Raw genomic sequence first — 13,665 nt, 5'->3', positions numbered from 1 at the left:
GGTGTCTGTGGTTCTAGCCACTTGGGAAGCTGAGGTGGGAAAATTGCTTGAACCCAGGAGGTGGAGGTTGCAGTGAGCCAAGATTGCGTCACTGCACTCCAGCCTGGGCGACACAGTGATATCTCAAAAAGAAAAAAAAAAAAAAAGAAAGAAAATTAAAGAAAGAAAAAGGAAAAAACAGTATTCACAGGATGCAAAACTATATATACAGAGGGCTGACTTTGTATCTGTGGGTTCTGCAGGGCCAACTGCCTGACTGCAGTATGCACGAATTTCGGTGTCCATGGATTTTGGTAACAGCGAGGGGCCCTGAAACCAGTCGTCTTCAGGTACTGAGGGACAACTGCATACATAATGTGAGGTATATCCCAATAAAACGATTCTAAAAATATGAAACACTGAGGGATGTGTCTGATAAAATATGTGAAAGACGTATACGTTGAAAACTACAGGCTAGACACAGTGGCTCATGCCTGTAATCCCAACATTTTGGGAAGCCGAAGTGAGAGGATCATTTGAGCCCAGGATTTTGAGACTGGCCTGGGCAACACAGAGAGACTCCCATCTCTCTTTTTTTAAATAAAAAAAAACTTGAAAAAGCAACTAAAAAATGCTACTAAAAGAAATGAAAAAACACCTAAATAAGAGATATAACACATGACCCAGCTGGTCCAATTTTAGGCACCTACCCAAAATAATTTAAAACATATATCCACACAAACACAGAGACAGATGTTCACAGCAGTACTGTTCACAATGGCCAAAAGGTAGAAACAATTCAGGTGTCAAGCTACAGGGGAACACATACACGAGACGGCACAGCCATAAACAGAACACTACTCAGCAATGAAAAGCAAGAAGCCATCGACAGTTGCACCAATGAAGACAAGTCTCAAGGTCACTACCCTGAGTGAAAGAAGCCAGAAGAGGGAGATGACATACAGCAGCATTCCGTCTATACCCAATTATAGAAAATGTAAACTATAGCCACAGCACATGCCTGGTTGCCTGGGATGCAGAGGCGGGGAAGCCAGAAGGGATTGCCAAGGTTTCAGAAAATGTTGGGGTGTTATGGGCTGAGCTGTATCCCCTCAAAATCCCTGTGTGGAAGCCCTAAACCCTAGCACTTCAGAATGTGACTGTATTTAGAGACGGGGTCTTTAAAAAGGTAATTAAGTTGGCTGGACGCGGTGACTCACGCCTGTAATCCCAGGACTTTGGGAGGCTGAGGCAGGCGGATCACTTGAGGTCAGGAGATCGACATCAGCTTGACAAACACGGTGAAACCCCGTCTCTACTAAAAGACAAAAATTAGCCAGGTGTGGTGGCAGGCGTCTGTAATCCTAGCTACTCGGGAAACTGTGGCAGGAGAATCGCTTGAACCCAGGAGGCACAGGTTGCAGTGAGCCAAGATCGCGCCACTGCACTCCAACCTGAGTGACAAAGCAAGACTCCCTCTCAAAAACAAACAAAAAAAAGTAGTTAAGTTAAAATGAGGCCATATACAGGTACAGTGGCCACATGTGTAATAGCATTTTGGGAGGGTAAGGCAGGAGGATGGCTTGAACCCAGGAGTTTGAGGTTGCAGTGAGCTGCGATCATGCCACTGCACTCCAGCCTGGGAGGCAGAACAAGACTCTGTCTCCAATAAAAAGCCAACAGAAAAAGACGCCATCCACTTGATCCAGTAGGACAGGCATAGGTAGAGATTAGGACGTAGACATGCACAGAGGGACAATGGCTGCCATCTACAGCCCAAGGGAGAGGCCTCAGAAGAAACCAGCCCTGCCCGCACCTTGATCATTTCCAGCCTCCAGAACTGAGAGATAATAAGTGTGTGCTGTTTCAGCCACCCAGTCTGTTGCGGCAGTCTGTTTATTACGGCAGCCCTGGCGGACTAACAGGGAGTGGAGGACACACTCGCAATCGTGACTGCGGTACTAGCTGCACGGACTCATGTCAAGAATGATCAGGCTGCCCATTTTAATAGCTACAGTTCATCTCAACAAAACTGCAAAACCATGTCATCCTCTGCAGGGAAATGCCACTCTCATAAAAGGCGAAGACATACCCAGGAGCTGTCCACATTCTGGATTAAAGGGGACTCAGGTCTCTGCAGCTACAGCATGGGAGTGAACGCACAGCCCAGGTGCCTGGTCTGCTAAAAGGAACAGCACTAGGCCTCGTGGCTGCCTGTGCCATCCGTTTCTGGGAGTGGTTCTGACAGTACAGTGTGGCATAGACCCTGCGTGCCTCTGCTAATCCCCAATAGGCCAGGAGACTTCCCAGGTTCCTACCCACTCCCCAGCCCCCCGGGAGCAAGAGTAGTGGATTTCTTTTACACCATGTATGCTTCTAAAGCCCAATACTGGACATCAGAGAAGCACAGCTTCAGGGCCAAAGCGCCTGGTGAACTCCCTCTCATTTCAGCCCCACCTCCCTTTCACCCCTCCCCTCCCCATTCACCACACCTGCCCCCTTATCATTGTTTACACATGGCCAGAGCAGACCAGGAACTCCTACAGCAGGGCACAGAGTCTGGCAAAGTGCTGGTGGCCCATGCATCATGCAGGTTAGCAGAGATCTGCAAGGTGTCATCTCGGGACACCTCTGGGTCCAGCCCATTTGCCCAACATCTTTACTCACTGGGTGCCAGGCCAAGTACAAGACTCAGCCAGCAGAACTGACCATGGGCCCTGGGGGAAGGTGCCAACACTAAGAACAAGGACAGGGACAGGAAAGGAGGGTGCAGCTCCAGCCTCGCAGCTAGCTGGGCAGGTGCAGAGAGCAGGCAGGCAGGGGGACAGCCACAGTAAGGCGAAGCAGAGGACTGTGCAGAAGCACGTGAAGGAAAGTGGGGAGCCCGCAGAGGGTGTGAGTGGTGGGAGCTGAGACTAGTCGGACTGGGGCTCTCACTGTGAGTAAAGCGGAAGAGCTGGAGGGCTGGAGCTGAGGAAGGTTCAGCCATGAAGTGCCGCAGTGGCCGCTGGGTGCAGCAGACAGCTGGAGCGTGGCAGGGAACAGGCCACAACACAGAGGCCACTGGGGTGACCCCAGCAGGGAGGTGGTGCATTTTGCTCATGGACGCTTTCTGGACAGCACCACCCTCTCTAGGGGCCCTAAAAGCTTTGAGGCCTTGCCACAAAGGATACAGAATACATACCCTCCTTGGCACAAGCCAGGCCGCCAGATCCCCCGCCAATCACCAGGAGATCATAGTCCCGCGGACCTGCTGAGAGAAGGGATGAGAGGTGGGAAGGAATGTCTGTCTGGTTAAATGTGGTATAGGATCTATTTCATCAGGATTGGAGACTCCATCCTGTGACGGTCAGGGGTGACAAGGCACCACACATCATAGCAGAAAGAGTGACTCGATACACATCGTCTGTGCAAATCCAGAGACCAAGCCATATGGTGGTGAGGCTGGCCGTGGGTGTGTGTGATCATCTTTGCAAATCACAGGCACACCATGCCAACCACTCTGAACTCAAACTTCACCCAGTGTTCTGAGTCAGAATTAAAATATTTTCTTTTTTATTCTATTTATTTTTGAGACAGGATCTCACTCTGGCTTGGGGGAGGGATGAAAAGCAAGAAGGAACACAGTCAGCACAGGGCTAGGACACAGACCCAGAAGGGCCCCCACGACAGGGGCACAGTGGCACAATCACAGCTCACTGCAGCCTCCACCTCCTGGGCTCAAGTGATCCTCTAGCCTCAGCCTCCAGAATAGCTAGGACTACAGGCACCGACCACCACGTCCAGCTGAATTTTTTTGTTTTGTAGAGATGCGGTCTGGCTATGTTGCCCAGGCTGGTCTCAAACACCTGGCCTCAAGCAATCCTCCCACCTTGGCCTCCCAAGGTGCTAGGATCACAAGCATGAGCCACCAAGGTGGACTAAAACATTCTCCTCAAGTCCACGTGCCTTTCAGTTGTGAAGGCTGCCCTCCATCACAAGTGAGCAAGAATAAAAGCACAAGCAGCCCCTGTCCCTCACAGCTGGCCAGTGCACACAGCCAGGGTCTCAGTGTGCCCGGCTGCAGTCACCTAGGAGGGAAGCCACCCCGGGCATAGGGAGAGCTGCCTGGGCTCAGGTTTCATCCCTGGAATTCCTCTTGGGCTGGCTGTGGTGTCACCTCACCTCGGTCCTCCGTGGTGGCTGACTACACATAGTGCCACTTTCAGCCTTTTTAGCCTGCAAAAGGTGTCATCTGTGTGCAAGCTACTGGCGAGGAAGGCAGGCAAGGGGCAGCCAAAAAAGGGAGGGATGGAGAATAAGGGAGCAGAGGGAGGAAGTGCAGAGGGGAAGTACACTGAACTGGACCTGAGGTCCGGTACACCCAGCACCAGGCACCAGCCCGCTCCCTGCTGAAGGAAGGAAGAAATAACAGAAAGTCATCAGTCTGCGGGGTGAGGGCAGGGTGGGGACTGATGACAAGACTCTGGGGTATAAAACAAGTAGTGTCCTCACCCCCTCTGCAGATACGAGCCTGCCCAGATAAGAAGCACCACCCTCCCAGAGCACCTGGAGCTGGTCGCTGCTTCAGACAAGGCCAAGAGTTTCCATGATCAGAGTGAGGTCTGTCATCCAAGGCTGGGCAACCTGCCCACCACCTGCATCAGAGCCTAGCGTCTGCCGTGAGAAGGCTGCACCTATCTTTGCAGCCACCTCCACCTTCCTAGGCAGGCAAGGCTGCAGAGAATATACCTGGAGTGCCATGTCTCTCCGCACCCTGGCTCTGCAGATGCCCCACAGACTGGGGTCTAGAACATGCACTCCTAAATGAAACAAGAGCTGGAGCCTACAGGAGACCTGGCTCACAGCTGAGAAAGCTTGGGAAGCTGCATCTAGGCACTCAGGCCATGGCCTGCAGCCAGCCTGCCCCACAGCCAAACCCATCCACCGTTTCACTTGGCAGCCAGTATCTGAGTGCATGTGAGATGTGTGCACACCTGTGGGAACTGACAGAGCCACAACTCGGTTCCAGCAGCCAGTCCAAAGCACACTCAATTCCTAACTCAACTCAAAGGCTTGGAAAGGCCTAAACTGTTGTAAATTATTCTGATAGCTTTAATATAAGTCTAGAGAACCAAGAACTGCTGGTCAGGTAGAAGCTGCCACGAGGTCCCCCGGAGAGCATGAACCTGCTGATGGAGGAGAGTCTCTCTCCTCCTGCTGCCTGGTAGCCAGAGGCTTTGCCCACAACGTCCCTACCTTCCATGGCAGGTGCCTGTCCTTCTTGTTGCCATAGCAGGGTCCTTGTTATGTCACCCTGCCCTGCAGCCTCGCACTGTGCCCCCTGTCTGCTATTGGGCAGGGTGAGCAGCTGTCTGTATGGATGTGCTTATCTTGGGCGGCTTGCTCTCCCCCTGTGCACACCTAGAAGCCCACTTGGGCTGATAAACACTGGCACAGGGGAGTCATTTGCAAGCATAGGAGATCTGCCTTTAAGCACCTGGAAGGGCTTGGGTAGCCTGCTGGGGAGGAAGGACCCCAAAGTACCTCAAAGGTGGGTAGGGCAGACACTGCTCGATGGGAGGAAGGGCTGGGTGGCAGGTGTTACCTGGGGACACACCACCTGTGCACTCCAGTGTCCTGGGGAGCCTCATAACCTTGCCTTTCACCCACTTTAGCCAGGCATACCCTCTCCACCTGCAGGGCTTGGCCCCAGCAAGTGTCTCCCTTGCCTCTGCCTTCTGACACATTGTCTATTAATTTTCTGCTCCACTTTGAACCCACTGCCTGGTACAGGCCAGCAAAGAGCAAGCACCCAGAGCTCATAGCAAGGCCCAAGAGAATGCAGCACTGCACCAGTGAAGGCAAGAGGAAGGGTCCTCCAAAATGTGCACCCACAGGTGGGCTGGCCACCTCAGGAGCCCTCCTGTATGGCTGCTCTATCTTGAGCTCTTTCCTGGCAGCAGGTATTGTCATTCTGGCTCCTGTTCAGGGGCTGCATCACCCACCCCCTCCAAGCCTGGGACAGGGCCAGTCTTCCTGCTCTAAAAGGAGAAACTGCAGGGCCTGCAGTCCCAGCTACTGGGGAAGCTGAGGCTGGAGGGTGAGTTGAGCCCAGGAGTTCAAGGCTGTAGTGAGCTACGTTAGCACCACTGCACTCCAGCCTGGGTAACAGAGTGAGACTGTCTCAGGAAAAAAAAAAAAGAAAAGAAACACACCCCTGGGCCGGGCACAGTGGCTCACACCTGTGTTGCAGGAAGTCAGGGACCCCAAATGGAGGGACCAGCTGGAGCCATGGCAGAGGAACATAAATTGTGAAGATTTCATTTTAATGTGGACATTTATCAATTCCCAAATAATACTTTTATAATTTCTTATGCCTGCCTTTACTTTAATCTCTTAATCCAGTTGTCTTTGTAAGCTGAGAATGTACGTCACCTCAGGACAACTGTGATAATTGTTTTTTTTTTTTTTTTTTTTTTTTTTTTTTTTTGAGACGGAGTCTCGCTCTGCCGCCCAGGCTGGAGTGCAGTGGCCGGATCTCAGCTCACTGCAAGCTCAACCTCCCGGGTTCACGCCATTCTCCTGCCTCAGCCTCCGGAGTAGCTGGGACTACAGGCGCCCGCCACCGCGCCCGGCTAGTTTTTTGTATTTTTTAGTAGAGATGGGGTTTCACCGTGTTAGCCAGGATGGTCTCGATCTCCTGACCTCGTGATCCACCCATCTCGGCCTCCCACAGTGCTGGGATTACAGGCTTGAGCCACCGCGCCCGGCCAACTGTGATAATTGTTAACGGCAGAAATTGATTGTAAAACATGTGTGTTTGAACAATATGAAATCAGTGCACCTTGAAAAAGAACAGAATAACAGCAAGTTTTAGGGAACAAGGGAAGACAACCACAAGGTCTGACTGCCTGCAGGGTCAGGCAAAAAGAGCCATATTTTTCTTCTTGCAGAGAGCCTATAAATGGATGTGCAAGTAGGAGAGATATTGCTAAATTCTTTTCCAAGCAAGGAATATTAAGACCCTGGGAAAGGAATGCATTCCTGGGGGGAGGTCCATAAATGGCCACTCTGGGAGTGTCTGTCTTATGTGGTTGAGATAAGGACTGAAATATGCCCTGGTCTCCTATAGTACCCTAAGGATTATTAGGGTGGGGAAAAAACTCTGCCCTGGTCAATTTGTGGTCAGACCAGTTCTCTGCTCTTGAACCATGTTTTCTGTTGTTTAAGATGTTTATCAAGACAATATGTGCACAGCTGAACATAGACCCTTATCAATAGTTCTGATTTTGCCCTTGTCCTGTTTCCTCAGAGGCATGTGATCTTTGTTCTGCCTTTTGCCCTTTGAAGCATGTGATCTTTGTGACTACTCCCTGTTCGTACACCCCTTCCCCTTTTATAATCCTTAATAAAAACTTGATGGTTTTGTAGCTCAGGTGGGCATCACAGTCCTACCGATATGTGATATCATCCCCAGCAGTCCAGCTGTAAAATTCATCTCTTTGTACTCTTTCTCTTTATTTCTCTACCGGCCGACACTTACGGAAAATAGAAAGAATCTACGTTGAAATATTGGGGGTGGGTTCCCCTATCTGGAGCCCAACATGGTTTTCTTTTTCCTAAGTGCATGTGGGAACCTGATTCCCTTTGGTAGGTGCGGAGAAACGTTCATCGGTCCGGTCCACGGAAACACTTGTTCGCCTCCCTGACGATTGGTGAGTCGTCTGTGTATTGTCCAGGGTAACTATGGGTCACGCGGAGTCTAAACATTATGCTTATCTCTGCTATATTAAACTCCTGTTAAAACAGGGGGGAGTTCAGGTTCCCATGGAAAATATGGTCACCCTATTCAGGGCGGTAGAAGAAATACCTTGGAGAAAACCAAGAAGAAATATCTTGGTTTCCTGAAAAGGGAACATGAGATGTGGAACTATGGGGTCGTGTTGGTGCAAAATTCCGGGAATTGGTCCCAACAGAAAATTATGTTCCCGTCACTATTTGAGGTGATTGGGCCTTCGTATGTGCCGTGCCGTTGTAATGACATACCAATTCCGTGACCCCCTGTAGTTACCACAATTTTCTGAATCTGGTGACCCTCTACTTCTTCCTCAGCTTTCCTCTCTTGCTCGGCCTTCGTTATCTGCTCAGCCTCTCCCTTCGCCTACTCCTCCCCCACCTGACAATACTGAGGATTCAATATCTAAGTCTGGTGACTTTGGTTTAACGTCACCCCCTGATGATCTTATTTATTTTCATGAAGAGCCGATACTTGTAGCTCCCTGACTTGGACAGCCCAGGACCACATCCATGCTAACTCTTCCCTCTCCAAACCTTTGCAGTCTTTGCCTCCGGAGCCACCCAAACTACAATTTACCTGTAATTCTGCAGGCCCTTCCCCATCCACCACAGCCCCTCACCCTCCTGTCATTTCAGTCCCTCAACCGGTCACTTTGCCATCCACTCAACCTGCTTCTCTGTACCCTTCTTCACGCATGGACGCCCCTGCCACTCTGGTTGCACAGGACTGGGCCAGTAATCACCAATATGCTGCTGCCTCTTCTGCTCCCCCAGTGCCCTTTTCTCACACTCTCATACCAGTCCAACCTCCTCAACCTCAGTTTCCCTTATCTACACATACTTTTCCTGTCACTTCTATGCCAACTCCGTCTCATGTGCCTGCTCTTGAAACTTCCATGCAACACTTATTACGCCAAAATAAACAAACAAATAGATGAGAGGCGTGGGCTTATCCTGTCACGCTGGAACCTCCTAATGCTCAAGGGGTACAAGTGCGTCAATACGCGCTGCTCAATCTTACCTTTTTAAAAGAACTCAAGGATGCTTGTACTCAGTATGGTCCTACTTCTCCATATGTTAAAATGGTATTACAGACTCTTTGTACTGAGGTCATTTTGCTTCCTTTAGACTGGGACCTTTTGGCAAAAGCTGTTCTAACTCCATCTCAGCATTTACAGTTCCGTAGCTGGTGGTCAGAGGAGGACCGCCTGCAGGCTCAGCTAAATTGGGCTGATGGCATTCCAATTACTCAGGCTCAGCTCACAGGCTCTGATAACACTCTGATACTACCACTCAATTAGGCTTTGATGCTCTCACCACGGAACAAGTAACAAAGCTATGTATGAGAGCTTGGGATAAATTACGTGCCCCAGGCCAAGCTCCTGTTTCTTTTACTACAGTTAAACAGGGTCACAATGAATTATATCCTGATTTTTTGGCTAAATTACAAGATGCTGTTGAAAAATCTGTCTCTGATGAGCACGCTCAAGGTATTCTCCTTCGTATGTTAGCTTTTGAAAATGCGAACCATGAGTGTAGAACGGCCACGTGTTCTGGCCAACGACAAAATTTACCTGATCACGAGGTATTGCCTGCATATATGAAGGCTAGTGAAGGCATTGGATCAGACACACACGAAGCTATTGTGGGCACGGGCCATGAAGGATGGCAACCAAACTGGCTCGACTGATTATTTTCTTGGAGCCTGCTATAATTGTGGTCAACTTGGTCACACTAAAAAAAAAATTGCACTGTGAAAAACTTAAAAGCAGCCAAGTTGGCTCAACAAACACAGTCAAATGCTCCTGCTACCGTTTGCCTGCGTTGTCATAAAGGTAAACATTGGGCAAGTACTTGCCACTCTAAGTCTGATATAGATGAAAATCCCTTGCCACAGAACCAGGGAAACGGGAAGCGGGGCCAGCCCCAGGCTCCAATATCAAATGGGACACCTCAGACTCAGACCAACATTGCATTTCCCCTTCAAGCAGTCCCAACACAGCCCCCAGCACAAACAAATTTACCTACAGCCAACCCAGATGGGTCTCAGTCTCTTCTTCTGTCTCAGTACAATGTTTGTGTACCTCCACAGTAGGGGGCGGGGAGGCCGATCTCTGTAGTACCATTCCTCTAAATTTACCACCTAATTTTTTGCCTTTAATTGTCCCCATGGGGGTCACTGGCCCTTTACCTCAAGGTTCGGTGGGCCTGGTGTTAGGCAGGGCATCCACCTCTGCTAAAGGTATCATAGTTCATACCTGTCTCATTAATTGATTCCTCTGATGAGATTAAACTCATCGTGTCTGCCAAAGTTCCTGTTTCCATTCTGGCTGGTGAGTCCACTGCTCAATTACTTTTACTACCTAATATTGTTTTAAACAAAGGAGATAAGACACGGGGTCCTGGGATGGGCTCCGGTGGTGAAAAAGCCACTTATTGCATTAATGTAATTGCTAAACAGCAGCCCACCTACACCATACACATTCAAGGGAAAAAGTTTGAGGGCCTAGTAGATACCGGGGCTGCGATTTCTATTGTGTCCTCTAATTTACGGCCTTCATCCTGGCCTAAACATCCCGCTAACATGAGATTAGTAGGTGTTGGAAAAGCTGATGAAGTTCACCAGAGTATGTTTATCTTGCCTTGCACTGGCCCTGATGGTCAAAAGGGAACAATTCGCCTTATATCACACCAATCCCCGTTAATCTTTGGGGAAGAGATTTGCTGGCACAGTGGGGGGCTGAAATTAATATTCCACATAACTCTTATAGTGCTCCCAGTCAACATATAATGGAAAACATAGGGTTTGTTCCTGGATTCGGTCTCGGTCCAAAACCTGAAAAAATTACTAAACCTCTTCAAGTTACTGTAAAAGAAGACAAGGCTGGTTTAAAAGCATAATTTAACCACTCCCCACTCCCAATTACATTTAGCATTGTTTACTTTAAACTTTCTAAATGTTCCTAAAGAAAATACTCTGACTGCAGCTAAATGCCATTATACAGGCAAAGAATTCTCCCTAAATGAAGGCAAGCCAGTGTCACGGAAAAACTCCCAAACCAATACCTGGGAACCTGGAACAATTATAACGTGGGAAGAGGGTATGCTTGCATTTCACCAGGATATCATCAATCCCCTGTCTGGGTGCCCACTAGGAGACTTAAACTTTGTGTAAATACTGACAATAAAAACCACAGGGAAGGCCGGGCACAGTGGCTCACGCCTGTAATCCCAGCACTTTGGGAGGCCGAGACGAGAGGATCACGAGGTCAGGAGATCGAGACCATCCTGGCTAACACGGTGAAACCCCGTCTCTACTAAAAATACAAAAAATTAGTCGGGTGCAGTGGCGGGTGCCTGTAGTCCCAGCTACTCTGGAGGCTGAGGCAGGAGAATGGTGTGATTCCGGGAGGCGGAGCTTGCAGTGAGCCGAGATGGCGCCACCACACTCCAGCCTGGGTGACAGAGCAAGACTCCATCTCAAAAAAAAAAAAAAAAAAAAAAAACCACAGGGAAGAGACGTCTGCATCAGAGACCGCCCTCATACCTGGTGAGATCTGTGCTGACTGCTTAGAAACTGGCACGCCAAATCAAAATGGGTCTGGTTCAATCCTCCCTAATGGCAACGGAGACCCCTCTAACTAATCCCACTTCTCCTAATTCCCTCTTTTTCTCCTTACGAACCTAAAAATCTCGCCATTTCTATTAGCCTGAAAATAACATCCCTCTGTTCTTCTTTTCCTCCTTCAGCACTGGATCTTGCTTACAATAGGTTTTATTTAATAACTATCTTCCTTATACTTTCTGTCTCACCAGTTTCCCCTCAGACTGATTTACCTGCTACACAAAACTATTCTTACTGGGCTTATGTGCCTTTTCCTCCACTTATTCAACCTCTCACCTGGATGGATGCTCCTGCGGAAATCGATACTAATGATAGCGTGTGGATGTCTGGTGCTACAGATGACCATTGCCCTGCTCAACCAGGAGAAGAAGGCACTGCATTTAATGTTACTATGGGTCATAAATACCCTCCTCTGTGCCTCGGACATGCACCTGGTTGTATCCATCCAGAAACTCCAAAGTCTGGGCTCCTTGTCTTCCAGAGAGATTAGCTACAGGGAAATGGGGACATTTGGTCTCCGGCCTCCCCCTTTCTCCTTTAAGACAAATAAAAAGGGGAGTAATAGGAGATACCCTATACTTTCAATATAAACCTGTAGGAAAACCATGTCCTAAAAATTTTGAGGGCCCATCTAAAACTTTAATTTGGGAAGTTTGTGTTAACTCACATGCACTAGTATTAAAAAATGACTCGGCCGGGCGCAGTGGCTCATGCCTGTAATCCCAGGCATGAGATTTGGGAGGCCAAGGTAGGCAGACCACGAGGTCAGGAGATAGAGACCATCCTGGCTAACATGGTGAAACCCCATCTTTACTAAAAATACAAAAAATTGGCCGGGCAAGGTGGTGGGCGCCTGTAGTCCCAGCTACTCGGGAGGCTGAGGCAGGAGAATGGCATGAATCCGGGAGGCAGAGCTTGCAGTGAGCCGAGATCACACCACTGCACTCCAGCCTGGGCGACAGAGCAAGACTCTGTCTCAAAAAAAAAAAAGACTCATATGGTTTAGTAATAGACTGGGCACCAAAGGGCTATTTAAAAAACAACTGCTCCTCTGGCAGAAGGGAATGCCTGGTGGCTACTTATTTTATTTCTTACTGGGAGGAACAGGATCATCATCCTATTTTGCACAGAAGGTTCAGCTCGCTCTTTCCCTTAAATGGGAAGATAAGGGCATTACCCCCCTGAGGCCTTGTATGATATTCCCCATTCTGAGCCCAGAACGCGCAGAACTTTAGAAATTGGCTATTGCCATGTCTGGACTGTGAGTGTGGGAAGGGGAAACTTTTCTGTCTGTTGTTCCCACTACCGTCCCTCACATCCGTGATTCTGAACCCCATGATAAATCCCCTTTGAACCTTTTTCCTCTTTTTGATGCCGATTCCCCCTTTATTGGACTCCACTAGCAAGGGTGCATTTAACCTTCCTGAGCTTGCCCACCTGACACATGCAGCCAAGAAGCTTTGAAAGAGAGTGCCCTGGCCAAGGGTTCCAGGTCTCAGCAAGGCCACGAGGTGGTGACTGCCTCCCAGAACTCTGTCAGGCCACCTTCTGTCCTGGAGATCCCCAAAACCTCCATAGCGACAGCTCTGCCCACCCACACACGCAGTCAGCCCTCCCTCCCGAGTCCACCGCCGGCTGAGGGCCAGCCACCCTGCCTCCCATAGCCACCATCCCTGGGAAGGAGCCCTGACCCTGTCCTTACACCCCTCTACACTCACTGCCTGTGGGGAGAGCTGCTCGCTGTCACAGGCATCCAGGGGGCAGGGTCGAGGGGCCCCCTGCATGGTGGGGGACCATGTTGTCGTGCATGGAATGAAACTGGCCACACATAACAGATATGGTGGCGCTTTGGCGAGCTCTGGGGGAGTCTGTCCTACACGGTGAGGTTTGAACCCTCCTGAGTGACCAGACACCCAGCGTCTGCTTCAAGTGCTCAGTTATAATTATCGTCCGGATTTGGTCAACTGTTCCTCAGGGGCTCCAGGAGGATGAGTGTGTATCCTCCCCTTGCTCTGTGCAGCCTCTAACCTCTAGAGTCTACTAGGGGTCTGGGAAGAACGTGGGAAGTCTGGCCAGTGGGGCCGGCGGCTGGTGACCTCAGGAAGTGGGATATCATCATCTTCAGAACTGTAGTTGTTACTGGGACACCAGCTCCGGGAGATCACAGGTGCAGCCAGCACAGCAGGACCTTAGACAAGGCTGGGCTCAGTTTCCCCATCTGGGAAGGGGGCTGCCTGTGGCTAGAAGCAGCCCGAACTCCTGAGCAAGACTAGACCAAGAGG

General features: G+C 49.8%; 2 protein-coding genes across 4 annotated transcripts in view; one reads left to right on the top strand and one right to left on the bottom strand.

Moving 5' to 3' along the window:
• Nucleotides 1-13,665, top strand: part of RANBP1 (RAN binding protein 1) — a 290,326-nt gene that overhangs the window by 79,806 nt on the left and 196,855 nt on the right. The window lies entirely within an intron of this gene.
• TXNRD2 (thioredoxin reductase 2) overlaps nt 1-13,665 on the bottom strand; it is a 68,665-nt gene that overhangs the window by 54,754 nt on the left and 246 nt on the right. For 2 of the 3 annotated variants that reach the window (XM_050746166.1, XM_050746168.1), the window contains exon 2: nt 3,164-3,232. In XM_050746166.1, the coding sequence (XP_050602123.1) occupies nt 3,164-3,232 (69 nt within the window). The remainder of the gene's footprint in view (nt 1-3,163; nt 3,233-13,665) is intronic. The other variant, XM_050746167.1, reaches the window with a different exon arrangement.

Source organism: Macaca thibetana, chromosome 10, assembly GCF_024542745.1.
Source record: "Macaca thibetana thibetana isolate TM-01 chromosome 10, ASM2454274v1, whole genome shotgun sequence".
NCBI lineage: Eukaryota > Metazoa > Chordata > Mammalia > Primates > Cercopithecidae > Macaca > Macaca thibetana.
Note: the sequence above shows the minus strand (reverse complement) of the source record. Positions and strands in the feature narration are given on the sequence as shown.